Below are 25,393 nucleotides of genomic sequence, written 5' to 3'. Positions count from 1 at the left end.
GAAAGAGAAAAACTTCAGATTCTGAATTTTGCAGTTAGAAAGATTTTAAGGGAAAAATCAAATTTTTTTTATAATACAGGCTAACATAATACATTGTTGTTCTATATATTCTATATCTTGAATAATGTATTCTATATCTTGAACATATTTTTAAAGTGTAATTCATTTGTAGGAGTTGTATCTTTTCAGTCATTTAATTTGTTTTTATGATAGATTTCTGATTCTCAATATTAGATTCATTGTGAAACATATTTTGTATCATGAAAATTGTATTTAAACTGACAGTGTAGCATGTATACATCCTATAGTTGTGTATAATTATACTAAATAGTGAAAATTACTTACATGATTTAGTGTTGAAATCTCACTTTTGATTAAAATCTCTGAATGCTTCTTTTGAATCTTCGGGGTCAAAATGTGTTAGTACCTGTAGACAGGCTTTGTACAAAGGAGGAGGAATCTTCTCTACTTTGTCCTGTTTGCAGACATTAAACAACCTTATTTAAGCCTCAGTGAACTCTAAAAACTAAGCCTTGCTTAGCAATTGTCTGATGATGTCCCCTATTAATTAGTCCTAATACATTTTTAGATATAAACTCTTGGCCTCATGGACCCCAAATATAGATCTATAAGAAAATGTCATTCAGTATTTTTCCCAGGAAGTAAAAAATTCCCACAGGTTAAAATAAGATAAGAATTTGGACTTTTGCCTGGGTGAAGGAAATTGTGACAGAAGCACTTTCCAAAATATAGTCAGTTCCATGAAGTCACAATACTTCTACTTAGTTCACTTTTAATTAAGACAACAGTAAGTCAGAACTATTATTTACTGCTATTTGTAAGTTATTCATTACAAATGAAAATGTTTCGGGAATTATCCACTTTCTATATTACATTCTGAAATAAGTGCAATTCCAAAAATGTTTGTGTTGGAAAGCAGACAAATTAAATGTCTTATGTCATCTACACTAAGAGAATTAGATCATAATCTCTGTGGAAGAATGCTTAGGATTGTATATATTTTGTCATTTACACCTCTAATTACAAACAAGTATACTTTAAATCAAAAAGCTTGTAAATATGCCAGTGGCTAGCGGTTTTTTCTTTGTTTCTCTTCTTTTTCCTTCAGATTCAGAGTTGCATCTTCAAAGCAAAAGTGAGCAGGTTTTTTGAGCAAGCAACCTTGGCTAACTTTTGATTCTAGCGAATAGTTCTGCATTACAATTCATTTTTAATTTTTAATTTATAATTTATCTAGTTTGTTTTAGTGATAAAGAACGGACAGATTGAACACTGAGGATGATTAGTATTGAGTGCCCAGGAATAGTAATTAAAAGTTTTTAATAAAGAAACTATAAAATTGGATGAGTTAATGAAGATTTAGATAAATATTAGGAACTTAGGTGAGTATTAGGTAAATACTTTGGGAATTCTAAACATGTGTTCCCATGATGTTGGAAGAATAATCTTTGGATAGAAAGGATGCTAACTATCATCATTTAAGGACGTATTGAGTGGGTAGGGAAGGAGGTGTGAGTGGGTAGAGAGGTAGGTTAGTGATCAGTTTACTGTACAGTATCCTATAAACCCTATAATCCTCCCTCCTTTTTACTATTTTCAGTCTTCTTCAAAGTTGTGTCAAAATTCCTACCTTGCCATACAAGTGGAAAGATTTCCACCAGCATGGTTGTTACCACGGCAATATTTTAAAAGATACTGTTCAGTTTCAGGATGAACTTTTTGGAAGTTGGCAATGATTTTATGCCACCACCCATTCTCCACCAAAACCAGCAAATGGAAGAAGCAGGGCCCATCAGTGAACTCCCCCGTGGACACTAGCTCAAGAGGTGGGATAAAGAAGTGCCTGAGCAGCCTTCTAGGGCCCAAATCCGTTTTGGCTTTTGCACTAAGAAGAGTTCATTGATTTGAGTTCCGAAGGGTCAGAAAGGAGAAGACTAGCAGCAGGAGGAGGCAGAGTAGCAATGTCTGTGGGTGGGGGTGAGGATTTCAGAACCCTTCCTCCACCCTCTTCCCCAGAGGAACCCGGATATAAGGGGGAATCCCTCCTAGGCACTGATTGCTCTCATCTCCTAAGAGGCAAGTTTCTTTGCAAGCTTTAGCCACCTGTGTGAAGCGCTCCCCGTGGGAAAGGTTGAGTGGTAGAGGCGAGAGCTCAGAGTCACATCACCCCGGAGCTTTTCTTGGGGACGCCGAGGGTCAAAACACCTGCGAGAACTCGGAGCTTGTAGGATGCATGGTTCACCCTGCCCTCGAGCATGGCCAGGACCCTAGTCTAAGATCTTCAAGTCTGGTACACTCTGGAACCCTCTGACGCCTCCCCAGTTTGCTCGGGTCCTTTCTGTCCTCTTCCTCCTACCTCTCTACCCGCAAAGTAGTGCTCCCGCTTCGCTCCGCCTGCACACCCCCCAGCGCGCCCCAAAGCTTTATCAGGCTCCCCACACACGCCGCCGCCGGCTTCCTTTGGCGCCCGGCGCTAGTGACCCGGGAACATCAGCGGCTGCCTGGAGGGGCCCCCATTCAAGTCCCCTCTTCCTACTCCCGGGCCAAGGCGCCTCGGGGCTTTTCTCTCCAACGCTACAGCGCCCACCGCGTTTCAGGTTGAATCCCGGGTTGGACCTGCTGTTTTGCTGATCTCCACACACTGAGCCTCTCGGTAAAGCCCAGAGAAGTGGAATCTGCACACTGAAACTCTCGGTGTCTGGAGCCGGCGGACTGGGCATGCTCAGAAGCCAGGGTTGGCTTTGGTCTCAACTAGGAAGCTTTTGCTCTCCGGAGGCAGCAGCGACTTTGGGGAAAGTTGATCAGAGAGGGGAGGAAGCCCCAAGACGCGGAGCAGCGCCAGGAAGGAGCCCCGGCAGCCCGAAGGAGTATGGGCACCCTACGGGATTTACAGTACGCGCTCCAGGAGAAGATCGAGGAGCTGAGGCAGCGGGATGCTCTCATCGACGAGCTGGAGCTGGAGTTGGATCAGAAGGACGAACTGATCCAGAAGCTGCAGAACGAGCTGGACAAGTACCGCTCGGTGATCCGACCGGCCACCCAGCAGGCGCAGAAGCAGAGCGCTAGCACCTTGCAGGGTGAGCCGCGCACCAAGCGACAGGCGATTTCCGCGGAGCCCACCGCCTTCGACATCCAGGATCTCAGCCATGTGACCCTGCCCTTCTACCCCAAGAGCCCACAGTAAGCAGGGGTTACGCGCCGGGTCCATGTGGCACCCTGGCCGTGGGAGCTGCGGGTATCTGTATTGTCTGTCGGCCCCCGCCCCTCCCGCTTGCCATGTCTGTCCTCATCCTCAGAAATGTTTCATTTTCACGGGCACTTCTTGCGGGGTTGTGCACGTTTCTCAGAGCCACACTCACTGCACATACGTTGCCTTCATGCCTTTGTCAGATGCCAAGGTATTTTAAAAATATACATTGACAAGCCACCTACTGTACCGAGAGTTTGAATGTGGCCCAGGTGTGTGTCCCACCGCGTGTGTGAGTGTAAAAGATGAATAAAACCCTCCCATATCCCCAAAGCTCTGGCAAACCTGCCGAGCCGGAAAATCTAAATGCAGGCTCATCAGACTTGAAATGAAATGCGTCTGATACCACTCTTACTTTCTGTGCTCTCGTGGCTCTCCTGGATTTCTCTACATGCTGGTGCTTCACGCTGGTACCCTTCAAACCTGATGTTCTGTCATCCTCAAAGTGCAAAAATACGTAAATATGCATGTAAGAGGAAAGGATTTTTGATTTCCTGAATTGGATGACATTTACAATCCATAAATGGAAGACTAGTCTGTTGATTCTTTAAAAATGTTCTTTTTCATAACATCTGAGGGGGAATATCGCTTATTTTCCTGAAGGAATTTTTATGATTGCTAATGAACAGATCCATCTCCCAAGAGGGTTATATGTTTCCAGGGCCAAATACAGATAAGTGTATTTACCTTTATTTACAATGTGGACACATCCTCTGACTTACTCCTGGCTTTTAACGAAACCATTCTGGTATTGTTCTAGCATTTTAGAGAACCCTGTACTTCCCTTGTCAGTGGGCTTCATAACTTGGATGAGAAAATTGAATGAAACTTGTTATACAACACTCAACTCAAGAGTCCATTTGGAGAATAAGCAGCAAGCACATGAGATAAACTGAGAATGAGTAAGAGCACCAAAATAAATTGTATCTTAATTAATAGATAATGACATAATTGATAAAACAAAGGATTTTGCTGCTTTACTCTTAACTATATCACATTGACTGGATGACATATGTTACATAATAATACAAGGTTCCTTAGAACCCTTAACTTCATAAACATAAAGAATTAATATAAGGAGAAAGAGTAAATGCTTTATTATCTCCATTCGTATTTATTGGATGAGGGTGGGTCAAGAGTATGAACTGATTATACTTTTGGAAACTTTAGAGTTGTACCTATCGTGGTTCCCATGGAACGTTTGCAGTTCGTGTAGTTTTAACTTAAGGAGGAGTTTGTATTCTGTGAAGGAGTGGAGAAGAAACCATAAGGATAAACATTTCTGAGATTCTGAGCTTACCATGTGGCCCTAATAGTTCAGTAGACTTAGACCTGTCTTAGAAACCTGAGTGATCTGACTTCACTGCAACTTTCTCTGGTAAATTAATTTGCAGTCCCGACATGCTTGCCTATTTTAGCTAATGAGGTACATGGCCATCTCTCCTGGGCCAGGTTTTGCATAATGAAAATATAACTCAAAGACAGATCTTTGCATCTTTAAGCATTCTATAGGAGCTCATTTTAGTATCTGCAAGACTTTGGAGTAACACAGAGCAAGCTCTGCTTTTAAAGAAAGACCATTTTAATAGGTTTTATAATGAAGTATGATCAAGCTAGCTGATAACTCCAGTTAAACATTCTATCAGAGAAGATCTAAAGAAATGTAGGCAGCAGGGAATGAACTGTAGAATGTGGCAAGTTTTAGAATCCTCTTAATACTTGACATATAGAATAACTAGATTTTTTTTCAAGTCTGGTAGAAAATGAAATGGTGTGGCAAATAATTCATAACATTCCACTATAATAAACATTTTATCTTTTGAACAATGCTGTGCATTCTGATATTTATATAATAGGTACCGCCATGGTGGTTTTTGTGATTCTTGAAGGATTATATTGAAGAAAATGATAGAATGTCTTCCAAGCTTAAATAATTTTGGAAAAACATCTGTTCTTTTTTCACACTTACATAAAGGAAATGAGAATAAAATTGGCTTGAGTGGTAGATTGTACCTTTTTTAGGGGGAAAAAGAAATATATTGTATGCAAAATGACTATTATCTTTCACTTTTGGAACAGTTGTAGAAGATAGCTCCACACAGAATTCAGAAAACTTGCCAAACTGAGGAAGACTTGTTTTTATTTCACTGTACTTCATTCGAATAATTTGATCACATAGATTTTCTGGCAACAAGTGTTTATGTCTTTATATTTAATCTGTAATGCAACTTAAATTTAGTTATCTTTTTAAAAATTGCACACAGGTTATTGTGAGTTCTAATTAAAATGAAACCATCCAAATTGGCTAAAATTGATTTTAAGTTCATGTTCATATTAGTTTTTGGTTTTCTGCCCTTTTAGATATAGGTAACTGCCTTGTTGATGTTCCATTCAATTATCTGATGTATGCAAATGCATTTGTTTAGTGTTTGCTTACTGAGGTTGTATTTTGAGAATTATAATTTTTTAAAAAGATGTTTGTCTTCTTAGTGATTTTTGGTCATTTGAAAAGTAGTTTAAAATGGAACTTCATAACTTTAATCTTCTTAACATTGCACATTCTTTATTTGGAATTTTCCCTTTAAAGTAGGGATTGGAAAGAAGGCTCTGTCATATTCTAGTACAACGTCAGCGTACTCCTGCTGAATCTGTGAGCTGGGGGAGTGATTCTGTGGGTCTCTTTCACAACCTGTATAGATAGAGCCCTTAAGCCCTTCTTAGGTTATGAATGTGAAGCAAAGAACTGATGGAGGAAGTTGGAATCTATATTCCACTACCACCAAATAGCTACTTGAGAATGTAAGTCTACTAGACTTCATAAACCGAGTCAATTAAACCCTTAAAAATGAAAACAACAACAACAAAACCCAAGCATCCCATTTTATGAGATGAGATAACTGGTCGTTTCTTACCCACTTCTAAAGTAATTTTATTTTATGACATTTCAGTCCTGAAAATGGACTCTGGACTAGATTAGAATATCTGGTATCTGATATATTTGGTCAAAACCCTACTGAGAGTGTTCTCAAATCTTTTCCATTTTGCTGTCATAGACTTCATGTCATTTCAGTGGGACTATATAGACTTGTTTCCTATCATAACTTGTTAGCATCTCTGGATTTTTGTAAAACTCTTTCCTTTTACCCCTGAGGTAGCTGTATTTCAGAGCATGATGGCATGTTTTGTCCTGTTTCACTTTGTAATTATAAAGTACATTGGAAGAATGGAGGATGAAAAGAAATATATTTTATTTCCGAGGCATTAATTTTTAAAAAAAATCTTATCTGATATTCTAAACTTTGACACTAATATTATATCAAGAGAAATAAATCTTCCTCAAGGCTGTATGCTCAATTCTGTAGGACGTCAAGAGAATTTTAGAATTTTAGTATAATTGTAAATGCATACTATTAAAACAGATTTCTTGAAAGGTAGGAATTAAATTCCAAACATTCCCTACAGGTCAGTTCAATATTTTTATGGATGTCTGCCATATAAAAATATTGCAAAGCATTAGAGATGAGAGATACATATTGTCCTGCCACTGAGGGATTAACAAGGCACTAACAAGACTATAGGTAAATATTTTAGAAAATTTAGAAAGGTAAGTTGCAGGGGAGATAACTAAGACAGTTGGCAAAATATGTAGATCCTATTAAATTCTGTGGTATCAGAAACTCTTGTAGAGATGCAAGTTTTTAAAGTAAGTATTTGAAAGTAGCCTTGATGTAGGTGCTTGCTAATGAGATGAGGCAGGATGAGGAGGTCAAGGGGTTTGGGGGAGGTAATAGTTTAAGCCATAGCAAGGAAACAGGGCATGTTTAGGCAATGCTAGCAACTAATAAACATACTAGAACACCATAGAAGGAACTGAGAAATCGCAAGTTTAGGACAGAGAGGAGAAATTTGGTTTCTATAATTTTATAAAGTAGATAAAAAAGCATTTCTGCTTGATTTTAGAATAATCACAAATCAATTGTGTGTGTGTTTTGTACCAGGACTGATTGTTACCCACGAGTAAGCTCTGAATCTCAGAATGTGGTCCCAACTCTCTACCCGCTTCAGCACAGTACTGATAATAGTCATAACTATAGTAACTAGGTAAGAATATTTAATTTAAGCAAGCAGTAGATGATTAAAACCTTTAAAGAAACCAAGTTTTACTCTTAAAGAAACTACGTTCCCTTTTTCACTCACTTCAGAATGTTCCCATTGAAAATCATCTAATTATATGCCACAGACTAGCACTGTAGATTCCTCACATACCTAGGCAAACTGGGAGAATTGAACCTGAAGTTGATTTTTGAAAGTGATCTGTTCTGTTTTTGTGGAGGAGTTAGATTCTGACCTAATGTTATTGTAATAGTTTCCAATATAAGTTTGACCATTAATTTGACATTACAATCTATACTGTAAAACTGAAGTCACGGAAGCCTTTATAAAAATGTATGATATCAGGTTGCTAAAATTCTATTTGGGTGTTTTGAAGCAGTCAGGTTGTGTGCCCCTAAAACGGGGTTTATAATGAAAATACTGACAAATCCTTAAATAGAGTAGCTCTAAAGACTGTCTGAGAATATAAATGACCAGTTTCCCTGCACTACTGTGCCACATTTCCAAGCTCCTGCCACTTGTTATTTCACTAAGAGTTGTGTTTGGATTCCTAACGGGAATGGGCAGAAGACAGGCGATGTTCCTATTGTTGCTGTTTGCGGGTTATAAGGCATATGGACACATTTTTTTTCCCCTCTGTCTGCCTAGCAATGGAGGGTCTCCATGGTATCCTAGCAACCATATTTGAACACCAGGCTGCTGCTCTTTCTGCCATCTCTACCATAGGTGCTGCTACCCATCCCAAGGAACTGGGCCTGTTGCTAGCATTCCAGACCCTCTGACTTAAACCTTCTGAGCTCAGAGAATGCAAGACAATGTGACAAATAAGCACATGCTGAAAGCAGCATTTACCAGCATGCTCAACAGCTTATTATGCAATCACATCTGTGCCATTTCGAATCCTAATCTGAATTGTTGAGCTGGTAGTGTTTGCCACCCCTTCTCTGACAGCCCCTCTCTACTTCCTCACACCCAGCCTTCTGACACCAGCTCATTCCCTCTCACCATCTCCTGTAATGACTGCGTTCCTCACCATCTCCTTAAGATATATTTTCTGAGAAGTTAAGTATGTGCAGCCTGTTTGAACTCTCTAAGAATAATTTTGTTTGTAAGAGCAGAGGAATGTTCTCTCTCCAAAACTGTCATGTAAATATAAACAATAGCACAAAATCTGCAGCTACATAAAGCAGATGTTTAACACAAGGTGGGACTAATAGTACACTCCCCAAAGTGTCTTGCTTTTGAATGGATCTTATAATCGTAGTTATTAATATGAAAAAAGCAGGAGAGTAAATTGGGAAGAAGAGATGTGTTTGTGTGGGTGCGGGGGAGTGGGACAAGAAAGGGCAAAACAAGGTGACTATTGTTAAAGCTTTACCATACTTGCAAGGAAGTTGGAAAGTAGTGATGGACTCTGTAAGTGCGTAAATATGCCCCAATACTGGAACAGAATTTGCAAGTACTTTGTGGATGAAGGCAACAGTTGGAGTACATTGAAAGCTTGCCCTCGTGGGGGACCATACTGAGTTACTTGCAGAAAATCATGGAGATGTTTTCCTTTAGACCCATTCTTGTTTTGAATGCTTTACATGGTCCCTTTGAAATATCCCTTAATCTGACATCAGCAAGAACTTGGTGTTATTTGTGCAGTCCACATTTCAGAGGAATGGAATGAGGGCACTAAGTCAGTGTATTATTGTTCTGAATTAATGGCTTAAAAATGGCATGTCCATCGTCATCATTATGGTTAACATTTATGGAGTACTCACACTGTGCCAGGCAATGCTCAGGTGCTTAACATGGAACATCTCTTTCAACTCTCTTTTTCTTCTCAGTGAGGAAGGTTACAGATTATCCCCATTTTACAAAAGAGGAACAGAATACTGAGGCTTAGAGAAGCCAAGCAGCTTGCCCAAGGTCAGACACTTAGTACAAGGCTGAACCTGAACTTGAACTCCAGAGCCTTTCTCCTTAACTGCTGTGTCATCTGCTTTAACAAAAGGTGTGAGGATTAGACAATTTCAGAAAATAGCATCTAGAATAATATCTGCTTACTCAGAATTAAATAGAAAGCTGAAGAACTTTGGGAGAAGTAGAAGGAATTAGATAGAACTTTGGTTCTCAGACATGTTTGCACATTAGGATCACCTGATGGAACTGTAAAAATAGCCAGCCTAAGTTTTACCCAAAAGCAATTAAAATCAGAATTTCTAGGAGTGGAAGCTAGGCATCAGCATCATTTAAAAATTCCTAAGTTTATATCAATTTGCAACAAAGTTTGGGAACCACTCAGATAGGAAGATGACAGGATGTGTATCTATATTGGTATGTTTGTGTGTGATATTAAACAAAGAACCAGGACAAATTTCCCATCCAAAAAGATGAATGTCTCTATTGATTAAAACCTTTGAACATTAGGTGCTTGCAGGCAGTAGTGAATTTTTTGCCAAATTATAGGTGTACATATTTAGTGTTTTATTATTCTCCCAAGTAAGTAATAATTACCTAACCTATCATTTTCAATCCTAGCTACATATTAGAATCACCTAGGGAGCTTTAAAAAATGTCTTTGCTGGGGTGCCACCTCCAGAGACCCTGATTCTATTGTTCTGGGGTGGACCTGAGGTATAGGTATATTATTTTAGCTCCTAAGGTGATTCTAATATGCGGTCAGTGTTGAGCACCTCTGTGTTAGCCCATTCAACTTTGGTTGCTACTGGTTACTGGAACTCCCGGTCTTTGGGGAAGCACCTTCCTTGGTCCCTTTTCACCATCCCAAATCCCTGACTTGCAGTGGAACTGTGCAACTCCAGCTCTGTGATTCCCACAGCATCTGGACCTGTCAGTTTCACTTGATTTCTGGGGTTACCTGCTGAGACCCAGGGCACGTAGAAGTGGCGGGCAGCTCTGTTCAATGGAGAAGTATGTTTCCCCTTTCCTGCCAGCCACGAGTCCTGGCCAGAGTTCAAATATGACACACATTAGGATCAGCCATCATTACAAGTTTGTTTTCCACTCTCACTAGGGCAGCTGCCTTGTTAGCCAGTAAGACTGTTTCCTTGGGTCCCAGCTGCTGCAGGGCACTGTGACGTTGACGAAACTGATGAGAGTCTCTTGGAAGAGCAGTACTGGGCTTGTAGCGCCTCTCCTTCTGGTATGTGATGCCTCTGCAGCCAGCTACAATTTTTTTCCCCCTACAGATATTTTATCCTTTTAAGGCAAACAGCTTGAGCTCAGGCTGAGGAGTACTTTCTAAGGAGGTTTCAGAGAAAGCAGAGCAAGCACATCAACCTCTCAGCCCCCTATCCAGATGGTTTTGTTTAAGTGCACAGATTTGGGCATTGCTGGCAGGTGAGAGGTCTGAGATGATACCTGCAGTAAGGGATCTTGGGTGTCTTTGTAAGGAAGGCTCTTGGGGGGATAAGAAGCCCTAGCTCCAGTTGTCAGACCTCACTGCTGCCCCTGTGGCCAGCTCTGTGTCTCCTTCTTGTCCTCTTTCCCCTTATATCATTGTGAAAAACTCTCAAGGTGTTCCTAACAGACTTTGATAGGAGCCTATTTACATTTGTAATTTAATCATTATCTTCTCAGGCAAGGATCAGCCAATATAGCATTTTATGAAAGTAATGAAAATAGCTAATATAATTGCAAATATATTTTTGGTAAAAATCATCTTCTTAGAGTCAGCAAGGAGGAGCACAGTGGTCTCTTTCTCCCTTCTTCTAAAATATGAAAATGTATTCAGTTGACAGATAGTATGTTAAAGCAGAAGAGATGTAATAAAGCTGCCCAGGGATTAGGGACATTAATTACACAGGGAAGATAATCATAAGGGAAGTAAACACTTCCATTGTGAATAGTGCATTTGGTTATTGGACTTAAAAGGGAGGTATAAGAGGAATTAGCAACAATAAAGAAACATGACCCAAAGCATGTGTACACTTATTATGCATTAGCAGTTAGGATCAGAATGGTGGGCAAAATTGGAGGTAGGATCCTGGGAAAATATTTGTCTTTGGGCTCATTTGTTCTAAGACAGGAAAGAATGGGAGTTAATGCAGGAAAAAAGAAAGGTAGTGACAATTTAGTGTTAATGTATACTTTTGCCTGCATCAAAATAAAAAGGATATTAATTACCTTTGTCTAAAGATCACAAATGCAAATTAAACTTCTCAGATTTGCTGTAAAACATAGGCAATTGCATTAATTTCTATATAAAAGTGGAATATGCCCAGCACAAGTAAATAGCTTAAATTATTTTTCTCGGGTTATGTTTCCAAGACAGATCTTCTTATGTTATTGACCTCATAATATTCAGTTTCATTTTCTCACTTCTATACCATACCAGCTCTTTAGAGGTAGCAATGTTCTTCTTTGAACATGAAGTAATTATAGTATGAGCCAGTCAGTTTCATTTGGTTAATTTTGTTGAATGTCAGTGATGACAAATACACCCTAGTTAAGTAAAAGTACTTTTGCTGTTTCGAGAAACAATTGTATTATGTTAATATCAAGATTTCACCAGATCTAGGCCAAGGAATGATGAGATAATGTAAGGGGAAAGCATCTTTTGTTCTGGATATACTCTACATCATCCTAATGCTCTAGCTTTATCAATAAATTATGGTTTCGACAGTGCTTCTAAGTTTGGACTAAGGGGAAAGAAAAAAGGATTTTCATGGCAAGAGAGAAAAATTGGAATTCTGAGTTTTGCCCCTCTGGAGCTGTTGTTATAGATGAAGTGTGGGGTGGATCAGTCATTCTCTGTTGCACCTGCAGGTGGCTGGCAAGCACGCTGCAAAGGAAGCACAACACCACACTGCCATCTTCAGAAGTCACACTGCCTAAACCATTGGTGTCTGAGTCACACACATTTTGTTTTGTGGTGAGAAAGAGAAGATACAATAAAAAAAAAAAAAAAAAAAAAAAAAAAAAAAAAAAAAAAAATTATTTATCAGGCAAAAAAACAAAACAAAACAAAAAAAAAACAAAAAAAAAAGAAAGAGAAGATGGCCTTAGATTAGCCTTGTGCTGGTTGACAGGGTGTCACCATATCTTGTATGAAGGAATATTAAACATCTGAAAGTGACAGGTACCATTGTGCTAAGCCCTGACAGCACATTATGTAAGTGGGAGGAGAAAAATAAGCAAATATGAAGAGGAATAAACCCTAAGATGCACAGTTCATGCACAATGGATCATGGAACATAATGTGAATGCGAATCATGGTCTTCATTCTAGATAACTACTACCCTCTTATTTTGGAACTGTCGGGATATCAAAGCTTATAAAAGAAAGCATAAAGACAGATAAGTAAGAGTAGGGTTTTGTTTTTTTTTTTTTTTTTTCCACATGGAAGAGCCATTCAGCACAGCCCCTCTTTATTTTGAGCAAATGGGCTTTATTTAATAGAATATTTCTAGTTCTGAGCAGTTAAGAGAATTCTCCTGCCCTGGAGTGTATGGTACAGTGAAAAATGAAAAAAAAAAAAAAAAAAAAAAAAAAAAAAAAAAAAAACCTCAAAGTTCCTAGTCATTCATTTAATACCTAGCTTTATAGAAATAGAGTGCTGAATTCCAGCATAACATTTATATGAGCACTGTTTCTTGTTATAGATCTGAAAAGCTTTAGAAATATTGTGAAAGAAACTATGCTATGACTTTTTTTTTAAACAGTTGTAGCCTTGATCAGGAAATATTCATTTTTCTTGTCCTCAAATATCACTTCGGTTTTTTTTGTTGTTCATCATAAAAGGAAAGTAGGACATAAAAAGTATAATTTGTCTGATTCTGTCTTCCAGATGTTTTAGCGTAACTTAGTATGAGACCTCTATTCTTACGTAGGGAAAAAAAGAAATGAAGAACTAAAGGATTCCTTGTTCATGCAGCACTGGTTGGGGTAAAACTGAATGGATGTAACTCTGAAACAAGCTTACTGTGAATGGATCATTTTTTATTAACTACTGGTCAACTGTTTATGGACTTCATGAATTCATCGAGTCTTTGCTTTTTTGTTGCTTTGATTAGCCATTAATGTGTTTATTTTCCTCTCTTTTTCACTTTCAGTGAGAAAAGTCTTGCTTAAAAATGTTTCTTTTTTGATAGACAACTGACAAAAGTTCACGCTCTTTGAAATAAAATTAGTTAAAGCAAAAACTTCCAGAAATGGAGAACTGAGGCACTTAGAAACATTAAATGTGTGTGTACTCGTTTACATATTTATGAATAATTACAAGAAATTATTCCAGAAAATTCTGATATTTGAGGAGTATTCTGTTATTTCCTTCAACAGTTATAGTTCATCTTATAACATATTAATGATTATTTTAAGCAACCCAGGATAACCCTTCTATACCCTAAAGAAATGAAGAAATTGAAAGAACTAATACTGGAATATTTCCCTGAAAATATCATGAAGATGTGCAGAGAAGTGAATAAAACTGAACAGTGCTAGAACCTTCCTTGAAGACATTGCTTATCACAGAGGAGGCTCCCCTTCTCAGCTGACCCTTTTTCTTCTGTGACTTGTCTTATCTTTGGGTGCTACCACTGAAGTCCTGTACCATGTAAATCATCTATCGTAGTACAAAAGTACTCCATCTTCTGGATTCCTAAGGGTTACTGTCAGTTTGATGGATGGAAAAGGACTCAGATATACATTTATTTGTCTTGGCAAGAGTGGGATTCTCTGCTAGGTGGACTTAGAGATTATTAAATAACATCTGGGTGAACTCTTGCTAGTGAGTCTTCAAATCATTGATGACAAGTTCTCTCTCCCTTCTTGACTTCCCTTAACTGTTCAATTCACTGCTTTATCATCACAAAGGGAAGAACATATTAAAAACTCTTGTTCAAACTAGGCTCTTCATTTCCCCTTTATCTTTTTATTTTTCTTTTCTGAACAAAGATATAATTTCTCTTTTCTTTAGAGAAATTCTCTGTAAAACTAAAGCAGTAGTAGTTTGCAACCATGTTTTACTGGTCAATTATTTATGGTGATAATTATTAAAGCTATTTGTCTTAGTCTATGGCATACATGCTATATCATTTAATACCATAATAATCTAGTGCTATAATGATTTCATTTTTTTCAGATGGAGAAAATGAGGCACAGAGAAGTTAAACAATTTGCCTAAAATAAAACAGTAGACTGAAATGCTCAAATGCAGGTCTTTGTGAACCTAGAGCTGACGTTCATTCACTTTTATACTATGTTATTTAGATATTTGTTGCAAAATGCATTTTTAAGTAGAAGTTGTACTTTCTATTTCCTTTTTGTGATTTTGTTCCTTTTATATAATTCTTTGGAAATCTGTCACATACCATATGCCTATGTACCCAGGATACCCATGGGGATATTTCCTTTTAGTATTCCAATAGTTATTCTTACAATAATGCTGTATGTCAGCTGTATTCAAATTGTTATCCAATACAACTACTCATGCCTAAAGCATTTTATTGCTGTTTAATACATAAAAAAGTTTTTTTATATTGTACTTGCATTTGTTATTTAAAAATTTTAAACAATCCATGGGTATTTGTATTGAATCAAATTCCCATTTTAAAGAAACAGTCCCTCATTTTGTCATTGGTTCATTTTCTTACTTATTTCCCCCTAATATTAGCATATTTATTGAATATTATTAGAAACTTTTTCAAATACCTTCTCCTTCTTTGATCTGATAATAAAAGTTTCTATGGATTGGTTTTCATTTGTTTATTGTGCAATCATTTACCAAATATTTATTAAGGAACTACTGGAAGGCAATGTAGTAGTAAATGTTTCTTCTTCTCACCCACAAGTATTTTTTTATCCCTAGAAATCAATGTCATGGGAGATACTGCCTTTTCTGGAGCAGTTCCCACACAGATTGCCCCAGCACACATAGGTCAGACTCACATTCCCAGATCTTAGTGTTTGAGTTTGTAGTGGTGTGTGCTTTTCTTTCAGCTTGTCCATCAGGGTTTGAATTTCTGTCCTTTGATCATTATTTGGTTAACATCTATTTCCCCTAGAAGATAGTAAATGCCATGAAAACAAGGCAGTGTCACCATTGCTCCATCTGTATGCTCAGAGCCCAGAACAGAGCTGGCACACAACAAATTCTTTGTCAAATGAAAGACAAAATGAAGTCTCTTCATGTTCCTGTTCCTAAGATATTTCATTCTTTAAATTAAGAAAATCGTAAGTAGGAAATTTATGTCATTGGGTTCCATAGAGCTTAGAGGTGTATTTGGTTTGACCAGAAAAGTGTCTGTCAATTATAGTTGAATGCTCTGGTGGGTCTGCTGGATTGCCTGTGTCCCCCAGTTCCTCACAGTCCCCACCACTCCATACTCTCTTCATCTAGCTCATGCCCCTTGTTTGTATTATCTGCCTGATCTCTGAAACCATTTCAGTTTTTTACTTCTGGGATTGCAGAGACTTAAAAAGTCCCTTCTCAACTGAATGATCTGTGATTGTAAAGTGTCTATCCAAAGAAGCACACTTGTACTCCAGGTCTAGTAAATGTCTAGACTCAAGCTCTGCAACATAAAACCATATAAATTGGTTAACCTTAAAAAATAGAGGGACTGTTTGCTAAGACATACAAGCATGGAACTAATGGAAATAGTTACAGGAGAATCTTTTAAAATTCTTAATTATTTTTGCAAACATAACCAGAACTCTCACTAACAAAATTCTGTCAAGCTTAGGGTAATAGCTTGCTCATTTTGATTATCCAAATAGTCTCATAGTTCTTAATATATGAGATGACAGGCACCATCAAACTCATGGCAAAATACTTTTTAATTAGATGCTTACCTCAACACTAACTGAAATAAAACGGGAAAAATGTAAATGTTGATTTTGTTTTCATATCATCTCTTAGCTCTTCAGGATGGAACCTGGGAATACCCAATCATATAAAAACCTTTTGCCTCACCTAATCACATGCTTTTGTGAGTGTCTGAGGTTATTTTTCTGGAAGGCCTGTGTACCAATGCAGCTGTAGCCTTGGCATATGATGAGAATGAGATCTGATAAATTGTATTTATTGGTTAGAAAAATGAATATGTGTATGATTTCATTTATACCTCAAAACATCTGAGAGAATAAAGGACAGCTCATCTCCATTTTGCAGGTGAGAAAAAGAAATAGCAAAGAGATGAGACAATATAACCCAAGTCCAATAGTGCCTAAGTGACAGCACTGTAAATTCAGTAGGTTTCCAGGCTCAGTTCAACCCCTTTCCATATTCTGTGTGGCCTTAATGCATTCATGACTTTTCCTTGAAAATCCAGAGCCCTGTGGTTCAATAATACATTTGTGGAAATCATAAGCAGAACACAGTGCATACAGTGGATAAGCACATAGGTTCTAATACAAATGCTACTTTACCACTGTGATAGTTGTCTGAGTTTCCATTTTCTCATTATAAATGAGAATTATAACATCTGTGATTAGAGATAATGTCTGTGGGTCTCTCAGCTCAGTGCCCAAATAGAGTAAGGGCTTCATAATTGCTGTTGAAGTAATAATTACTATTATAATTTTTAAAAACATATATCCTTTAGTTGTAGATGGACACAATACCCTCACTCTATTTGTTTATGTGGTGTTGAGGATTGAATCCAGTGCCCACATGAACTAGGCAAACACTCCACTACTGAGCCACGACCCCAGCCCAAATTACTACCATAATTTTTATGAAACAAGTTTTCACTAAAGGGTTGTGAACATTTCTAAACAGAAGAGAATGAGATGGAAAAACAGATAGAGTAATGACAAGGTCTTGGAGAAGAGCCCAGTGCAACCCAGCTTGGCTTTGTTGGGTATGACTCAGAGGAAGATTGAGTGACAGCAAGAGTTCTACATGACTTCTGTGTAGGCTAAACTATAGACAAGAAAACTTGAACATAGGTAAGGTTGAACTTCCATAATTATTTATTTCATCAACAAGCAGTTGTAGATCTGTAATGAATTTGAGAATGAATTGGTAAGTTTGAACTGAACTAAACTAGTGAAAAATGATAGTGAAAATAGTTGCATTATCCCTAGGGAATTAGGTATGTACTTTAAAGAAGACTCTTTGGTGGTCATTCTTTGCAAATACAATTTTGTGAATTTGTCATAATACATTCTTAACATTTGTTTTAACACATACAGCCATTGTAAATATATAGACTATGGAATGGATGCTCTTGAGTAAGATTTTAAAGACTGAGTGCTTTAATGATTTGATTTCAATCCATCAGAAATATTTAGAGCAAAGTGGTTTTTCTGTTTCCTGAAATGTTTGCATAGAAGCTATTCACTGATAATGGATTTCTGTTTGAAAACCATCTATTCCCAACTTGAATATTTGCTGTCCAGACTGAGAAGCTCTCTGACACAGAACATAATCTTAGCTTATAAATGTTTTCTGTTAATGACCTTGATTCTGCATCTCAAGATGTCTTTTCAAAAACAATATGATTGTGAGTAAAAGCAATGATAGCATCCCTGTTAGTCTGTGGAGGAATACATTAATGGTCTTGGACAAATTCTTGACAGTCATGATGATGAGCTGATAATGGAAAGCTTTAGAATAAAAATGAAAATACTGGTTCATTTTGAAATGTGTCATGTAGTACAAGAAAGATTTTAACAGCTTTATTGAGATATAATTTACATACCATAAAATTCACCCACTACACATGTTCAGTAGAAGGGTATTTAGTTAATGTATAGAATTGAGTAGCTATCACCATAATCCAGCTTTAGAACATTTCCATTACTTCTCCAAATTACCTGGTCCCCACTTGCAGTCACTCCCTATTTCACTCACAGCCTCAGGAATCCACTGAACTTCTTCTTACCTTCCTAAATTTGCCTTTTCTGTATATTTCGTATAAACAGGTGTTTCATTTTGCAAATGACATCAAGTTACTGGAATGAGTATGTGACGTAAATTTATGGTTTATTCAATGCAGTTTAGAATCTTAAAGTTGTATTTGAACCTGGAGCATTTGTTACTATATTAAACACTAAATCTTGTCAGTGTTAAAAGAGCTCAACTGACCAAACTAAATTTTGGTTGTTTATGGAACAATGCAAAGACTGGGGAATTTAGTTTTGAGCCTAGATCTGATATATCTGTGGTACTGAATTGGTTCACAGCAGCAACAATAAGAATATTTTCTGGGTTCAGGCATTGGATTGGGGGATTAAGATGCATTTTTTGTTACTCTTTGTAATACCTCTGAAAGAGAGTATTCACTCCATTTTAGAGACAATTAAAATAAAGAACACTCAGAGAGGTGAAGTGATTTGCCCAATCAATGATGTCTGAATGCAAAGTCTATGCATTTAGTTTCATACCTTAAGAGTTATTTGTCCTGTGGTGCTGTAGTAAGCACACTGTATGGCTTCTACCTTTTACTGCTTTCCAGTTCTTGCCATTTTCTTCAGTACTGGGATATATCCTTGAAGTTCCCCTCCAGCTTGCCTTTTTGGTTCCTGAGCACGTTTTGCTATGGAGTATTAAAAGAAGAGACGCTCAACAAGTTAAAAAGAAGCACCAGTTCCTCAGGTGAATATGGAAGGGATCAAGGAACTCTCTGTGAAATGAGAGAGGCAAGAACAAAAGAGAGATTTAAATAATGACATGAAGGAGTGGACAATTACATATGAGAAATGTAGGACTTAACAAAGTTTGAGGGGAAAGGAGAAATTTCAGATTTTTAGATATGACTGAGTGGGGGACTCCATCAATGATTTTCAATTAAAATTCGCTTTAGGGTAGAATCTATTTTCCAGGAAGAATCCTGATCAGTTCTCATGTCAAAGAGGCTAAAAGCACATGAAGGCTAAATGGTCTCTAATGCTGGTGATCGATTCCAGTGGGACATGACTCTTGTTTAGGTGGCTGCAGTGAAACTCTGCTTTGTTTTACTAAAGACCCTGACTTGCTACCTGACTGAATGTATTCCCCAGAAGCCTTTGCTCTGATGCCAGTCAATCTCGCCTGCTGCAAAGGCTTCTGGGTTACAAGCCAATTGGGGATGCTGCCAGATCTGTTGCTTATTCAGCAGTGAAATGAGGTGGCACTGTTAGCTCTCTTTCTTATTGTGTGGGTACCAGGAGTGAAGTTTCAGTTTGAGAGAATGAAGAGTCATCTAATTTTGAGGATTAACTGGGGGTTGATAAAAGGGATTTTGGAGATGATAAAATTTCGTGTGTTTTCAGTAAGCTGCAAATTCAAGCTGGCACAAATGGTTGGAAGTCATATATTCCATTGTCCAAATTTGTATTTTCTAATTTAAATAAATAATAGTAAATAAAAATGTGTGATGCTTGTATGTGGGAATGGGATTGGATAAACATATAGGTACATGGTAATTAGGAATTAAGAATACATATGTATACACACAAAGGATTAGAGCAGTTTCATAAAAATGCATTCAGTTCAACCCGATTTTAAAACTGAACTATCAATCATTGTGTGGGTTGATAACTCTTTCTACATTTTGTTTATTTGTAGAACCCATTTCAAATATATGGTGCAGAGGACATTGTAAATAGATTAAGTGATTCTCAAAGTGCGGGCCCTGTTCTGGCAACATTTGCATCACCTGGGAACTTGTTAGAAATGTAGAAGCTGGGGCCCAGCTGTCAGTATTCTACCAACACATCTAGGTGATTCTGATTGGCCATAAAGTTCGAGAATCCCTGAAACAATAGGATAGGACTTTAGAAATCAGTGGGGCAGAATGTATCATAAACTTGGGTAAAGGCTGACCATCCCAATGCCCAGAACAAGGGAACAGGAACTCAGAGTTGGGAGCTATCCTTTTTGCCCTGTGCTATGACTGCTGTGTCCCTTCCTTTTCAAGGCCATTCTACCTTTCACTTCCTGGAGGCTTTCTCTGCCCACACCAGTCTGAAATGCTTTCTTGTTTGGGATACCTGTAGGTTTAAATTCCTTTAGTTTTAGCATTCTTTTGTTACTTAGCTCCCTTGTTTTGTTTATTATTTCATATATTTATGTTTTCATCTATTTATATGATCATATATGTATATACACATATGCACATACTGGTGTCACCATCTTAAAGACATCATCTCTGAGTGGAATCAGAGTCCCTTTGCATCCTCCACATTCTCTATTGCATTATCTTACATTAGTTTCTTCAAAGTGCTTCACTACTTGAAATTATTTATTTCCTAGTTTTTACCTATCCAGAGAGTATAGTGATTGGCACATGGAAGAGGTGCAGTGATCAATGAGTGATGTCTATCTCTCCTGACTAGACTGGAAGCTATTACAGGGTAGGGCTTAACTCTCAATGTACACATGTAAAGGAACAAGTTTAGTGGCTGGGGCATGGAAAGCATTCACATCATAATGTTTTTCCTCTTACTCTCGTGGCTCTCAGCTTTAACAATTCTTTGCACTGAGCCTGAGCATAACAATTGAGACAGAGTATTAAAGCTTGATGTTAGCAATTAGAAAACAAAATGGAATATATCAGTGTTCTCCATATTTTGATTTCTTATGAATTATTTATTGAATGGGTAACATTTGGTTGTGAGCTACAAATAATAGGAGTTCCCAAAATTGAACTACATGCTGAATAATTAAGATCTATAATATCAAATAGGTTTATAATTCTTACATAAATCCTCTGGGTCCCAATATTCATCGGAATGTGGATTTTTAATTGAGATTTTTGAAGAGTAACATGGATTCTGTGACTTCCTCTTGGTGTCTAAGGCAGCATTCCACAAGCAAACATAAATGTATTTACCTAAATAGGGAAAATAAGAGCTACAGAAAGCCTTGTGGTCAGTTCAGATTGGGCTATATGACCAAGTGGATTTCCTGCAAAATTATAAGACCTTGACTTTTTGAGTTTTTGATTCTGAATTTGTACATAAGTGTTTATCAACCAGTGTAGTCTATAAAGGAAACTAGCACTTACATTTTATATGTTTTTCATGTTTAAAAGCTATCTTCATTCACAATTAACATTTGAGGCACTTGAAGCTCAGGGATACTTTAAAAACTTGATCAAATTCACAAATGAATTTCCACTACAGCACCGTTTCTTAGAATCAAAGGTTAGAGGCAGGGGTGGTGATGCATGCCTGTAATCCCAGCAATTTGGGAGGCTGAGATAGGAGGACTGCAAGTTCAAGGCCAGCCTCAGCAATTTGGCAAGATCCTAGCAACTTGGTAAGAACTTGTCTTAAAATTTAAAAATAATAATAATGACAAAAGGAACTGGAGTTGTAGCTCAATGCTCAAGTACCCGTGGGTTCAATCCCCAGTATGAAAGGAGGAGAAAAGAATCAGGTTAGAGTTAAAAAGGGTCATAATGAATGCTAAGTTCATGTGCCTCATTATACAATTAATGGCAAAGAGGTCCAGAGAGGTTGTGCTCTACAGTTATATCACTAGTAAGCAGCATAGCTTGGAACTCAGATCTTTTAATGGCTAGTTCTGTGTTTTCTCATTTCCCATATTGACAGATAGTTTCTAGATGGTTCTAAATTATTGTTCCTGGAAATCATGGTTGTTGCACATATAAAGACAGCTTTCTAAGAGTTTCTGTTTCCTACCTCAGCTCCTGAAATGTTTGATCAAATGGTTTGACTCTCTGTGTTTTTTGTAATCAAATGCCTAAGTGCCAGCAATGCACACTTTCTCAGGTTCAAGCTAGGGGCTTTATTTACTTGGGCACAGCTAGTGTCTATTGTAATTCCCTGTTTCCTTAGTTGCCTTCAAGAGTAAAATAAGCAATTTCAGTTAAAATTAATAGCCCCAATCTTACTTCTGCCTTATTCACTGAGGGAAACCTTATAGTTAACTGCAATTTCAGTTATTTTCCGTGCAACTTCAAGGGAATTCTTTGATAGCAGCCAACGGATATGCTCGATTTTGCTGCTTTTAGACAAACTCGTGTATTGGAGCAGCGAGATACTTGGGTAACTGTATTCCCAGTCAAAGCAAATTACCTTGCTGTCTGCCTGAGCACTTTACAGATTTACACACTCTCCCAACAAGATTTGTAGGTGTCAGATTTTTGTAAATCAAGGGTTTGAAGCATACTAGAGAGATTCACATTTAAAGAAATGGAATTCCTCATTTTATGGAAGGCAACTGAATCAGGGAAAAAGAAAACTGAGGGCTTTTGGCAGCTAAAAGCATGCAGATCTAAACCTTACATACATTGTTTTTCATCTTTTGTTTTTCTCAAAGGTAGAAATGTAGTGTTATTAATCGTGGGAATTTTATGATTTGTTTGTGTCTAGGTTTATGTTACCTACTTCCATAAAGGATTCGTGCGTGATAGCATTATGTAAGAATTAGGAATAGGCAATACATCAATAAATTTAGTAAATTAGTCTTAAAATTTAAGTACAATTGAGGTGCAACAGCTTGAGGGAGAGTTGGAGGGAAGAAGGAAAAAAGTGGAAGAAGGAAAGATGTGAATTCCAAATGGGACCAGAGCTTCATGAGATGAACTCATGGTTACTTATCCCTCATCTGTCTAATCCTGAAGATAAGAAATTAACTTGTACTGCATTTGTTTATGGACTGAAGACTGAGGCTCTTCTTAGACACTGAATACTTTGTATGGCAATAGCCTGATCTTCCTTCCTTCTGGTCCCACTTTGATAGAAGCTGGAGAACAGGAGGCAGTGTTGTATACTGGGTAAGAGCTGGTGTCTGGAAGTAGAACTCTCAGTTGGAATCTCAGATCTACCAATTATGTTTCACTTTAGGTAAATTGCTTAACATCTCTGTTCCTTCAGTCTCCCATCTGTAAAATAGGGATAATAATCATAGTAAACAAAATAGTATTTGTAAGGCACTTAGAATAGGCCTGGCAGATAGAAAGCACTTATCAGATGCCAGGTCTCTTCATCAGTCCACTACCACGGTGACCCTTAACTTGCAGTGATGTTGCCCCCAGGGGGATATTTGGCAGCTTTTGGAGACATTTTATTTGATTCAATTGAGAATAGAGGGTAAATGCAAGGGATGGTGTTAAACACCCTCCAATGCAAAGATGGTCCTCACCCCAAGGAATTATCTGTCCCCAAATGTCAGTGCATTCACCTTTTTGGCAACCTAGTTCCCTTAGGTCTAGGATTCTGCCCCTCCAGCCTCCACCCCAAGTTCTACAACTACCACTCTGGTATGTGCAGTGGGTATTCCCCTACAGTTATTCTGAGCCTAGATGCAGCTTCCACTGTTGGTCAAGGCTATTGGTCAAGGTCTGTTCTGCTTTCTGTATCTGTTTTGGTTGATTCACTTCCCACCTTGGGCGCACACAGGTTGGCTGGCCAACTTCATTGTAAATTTTCCAGGACCAGAATCCATTTTGGGAGAAACTGACAAGGCTACAACCTCATCAAATTTTCACTATATTTTAGTGCTGTTGGTGTCTGTGAGTCTGTGACTATTTGGTTATCTGTGGCAGACTGATTCTCAGACACACTTCCTTTGACTCTCACCTTTTATCTCCTTTTTGTAGGATTTACCACTTTGTTCAAAGTTTTCTTTCTACCACTCAGCACTGCAGTCACCACCCTCCCTCAGAGCAGCTTATCTCCCAGCAACTTTTGATCTAGATTATCCTTCTGGTGGAAGTAGAACTTTAGTTGAGTTCTGCACTAATCTGTTTGGAAAACCCACAGGAAGGAAGGACAGAGTACTGTCTTCTCCCTGAAGGCTTTTTAACTTTTAACTTTCTGTGCTTTAATTCTCTCTTGGATCCTGGCATGAGTCCTGAGTCTTGAGCTAGCTCCTCTCCATCCCCCTACTGCAAGTTAGCTGGGAGAAAATAAACTTTCCTTCCATGGAAAGCATCATGAACATGGTCTGTGAGCTCTTCTGATCTGTATATGTAGCTATATACCTAGGTATATAATACATACATACATGGTTTTAATAACTAACATTATAATATTGGTATATTCCCAAAGTTGTTTTTAATACATAATGTCTGTTATTTTTAGTTTGTGTTTGTGTGTGTGTGTGTGTGTGTGTGTGTGTGTGTGTGTTGCTGGGGATCAAAGTCTTGTACATGCTAGGCAAGCATTCTGCCACTGAGCTGCAACTGCAGCCCCACACATAATGTTTTGGGTATATAAATGTTTAAAAAAAGTGTTTGTAGGTCCTCTTGGGAGTCTAACTACAATTTTTGTTCCTCATCCCCTGGGAAAGTGTTCCTAGCTCCAAATACTTGACATGAGGGAAATGGCTTAGTATTACCCTACAGATAGATGACCTATATTGAGGTATTTTTAACCCAGCGCTCTGTGGAGAAAAGGTAATGAGGAACATTCATGTGCCCACTATGTGCATGGCACTCCAGTAGATATTCCTTATCAAGAGATTGTCATTAGAATATGTTCTTTTCTGTGGAAACTTGTAGAATATCCTCTTTTTTTTCAATGACACACTTTGTCATGGATAGGTTCAGCCATGGGCCTTTTCAATTAAAAAAAAATGCCTTCCTGTGATTTAAAAAAGTATTTATTATATTAAGGGAACATAGAAATTTCAAGTCTATGGTGAAATGGATGCTGTAGACTCTTGAAATTTGTAAGGGAGTATTCTGCAAAACTTTTGAATATGTAATCATTCAAATATGACGTCGGCTTGAGAAACCATGCTTAGCCACTGAAATGAAAATTAATGGAGATATTCATTTCCAGTTTTGTACACTGTTGAATATTCTACATTTTCAATCCAAATCCCATGATTTCTCCACATATTACATGTAACCCTGAATGAAGTGCAAACTCCTCTTTGCTCCATAGAATATCAAGATTCCTGCAACTGTTACAGTCATTTCAATAAGTATAACCTTTAGTTAGTGTATATGGTACTGTCAAAATTAATTCTTTAAAATAAGTACACTCAGAGTAATAGCAGGTAAGACTTTCAAACCTTGAGGATTAGAAACAAAATAACTGATGGAGGAAGTAGTGATGGAGTTGTTACCCAGACTTTAGGAGGCAAGGAAGGAAATG

At 37.8% G+C, this 25,393-nt stretch overlaps 1 protein-coding gene across 2 annotated transcripts in view; it reads left to right on the top strand.

The window, feature by feature from the left end:
• The window catches only part of LOC306660154 (cGMP-dependent protein kinase 1), a 1,225,718-nt gene that overhangs the window by 75,604 nt on the left and 1,124,721 nt on the right, over positions 1-25,393 (top strand). The window contains exon 1 of one of the 2 annotated variants that reach the window (XM_079138302.1): positions 949-3,201. The exons of the other annotated variant lie outside the window; for it this stretch is intronic. Within the exon in view, the coding sequence (XP_078994428.1) occupies positions 2,891-3,201 (311 nt within the window). The 5' untranslated portion in view covers positions 949-2,890. Of the gene's footprint in view, positions 1-948; positions 3,202-25,393 lie in introns of those variants that run through there. 2 annotated transcript variants of the gene reach the window in all.

The sequence above is a fragment of the Sciurus vulgaris genome, assembly GCF_902686455.1.
Source record: "Sciurus vulgaris genome assembly, chromosome: 4".
NCBI lineage: Eukaryota > Metazoa > Chordata > Mammalia > Rodentia > Sciuridae > Sciurus > Sciurus vulgaris.
This window is presented reverse-complemented; position numbering and strand designations above follow the sequence as displayed.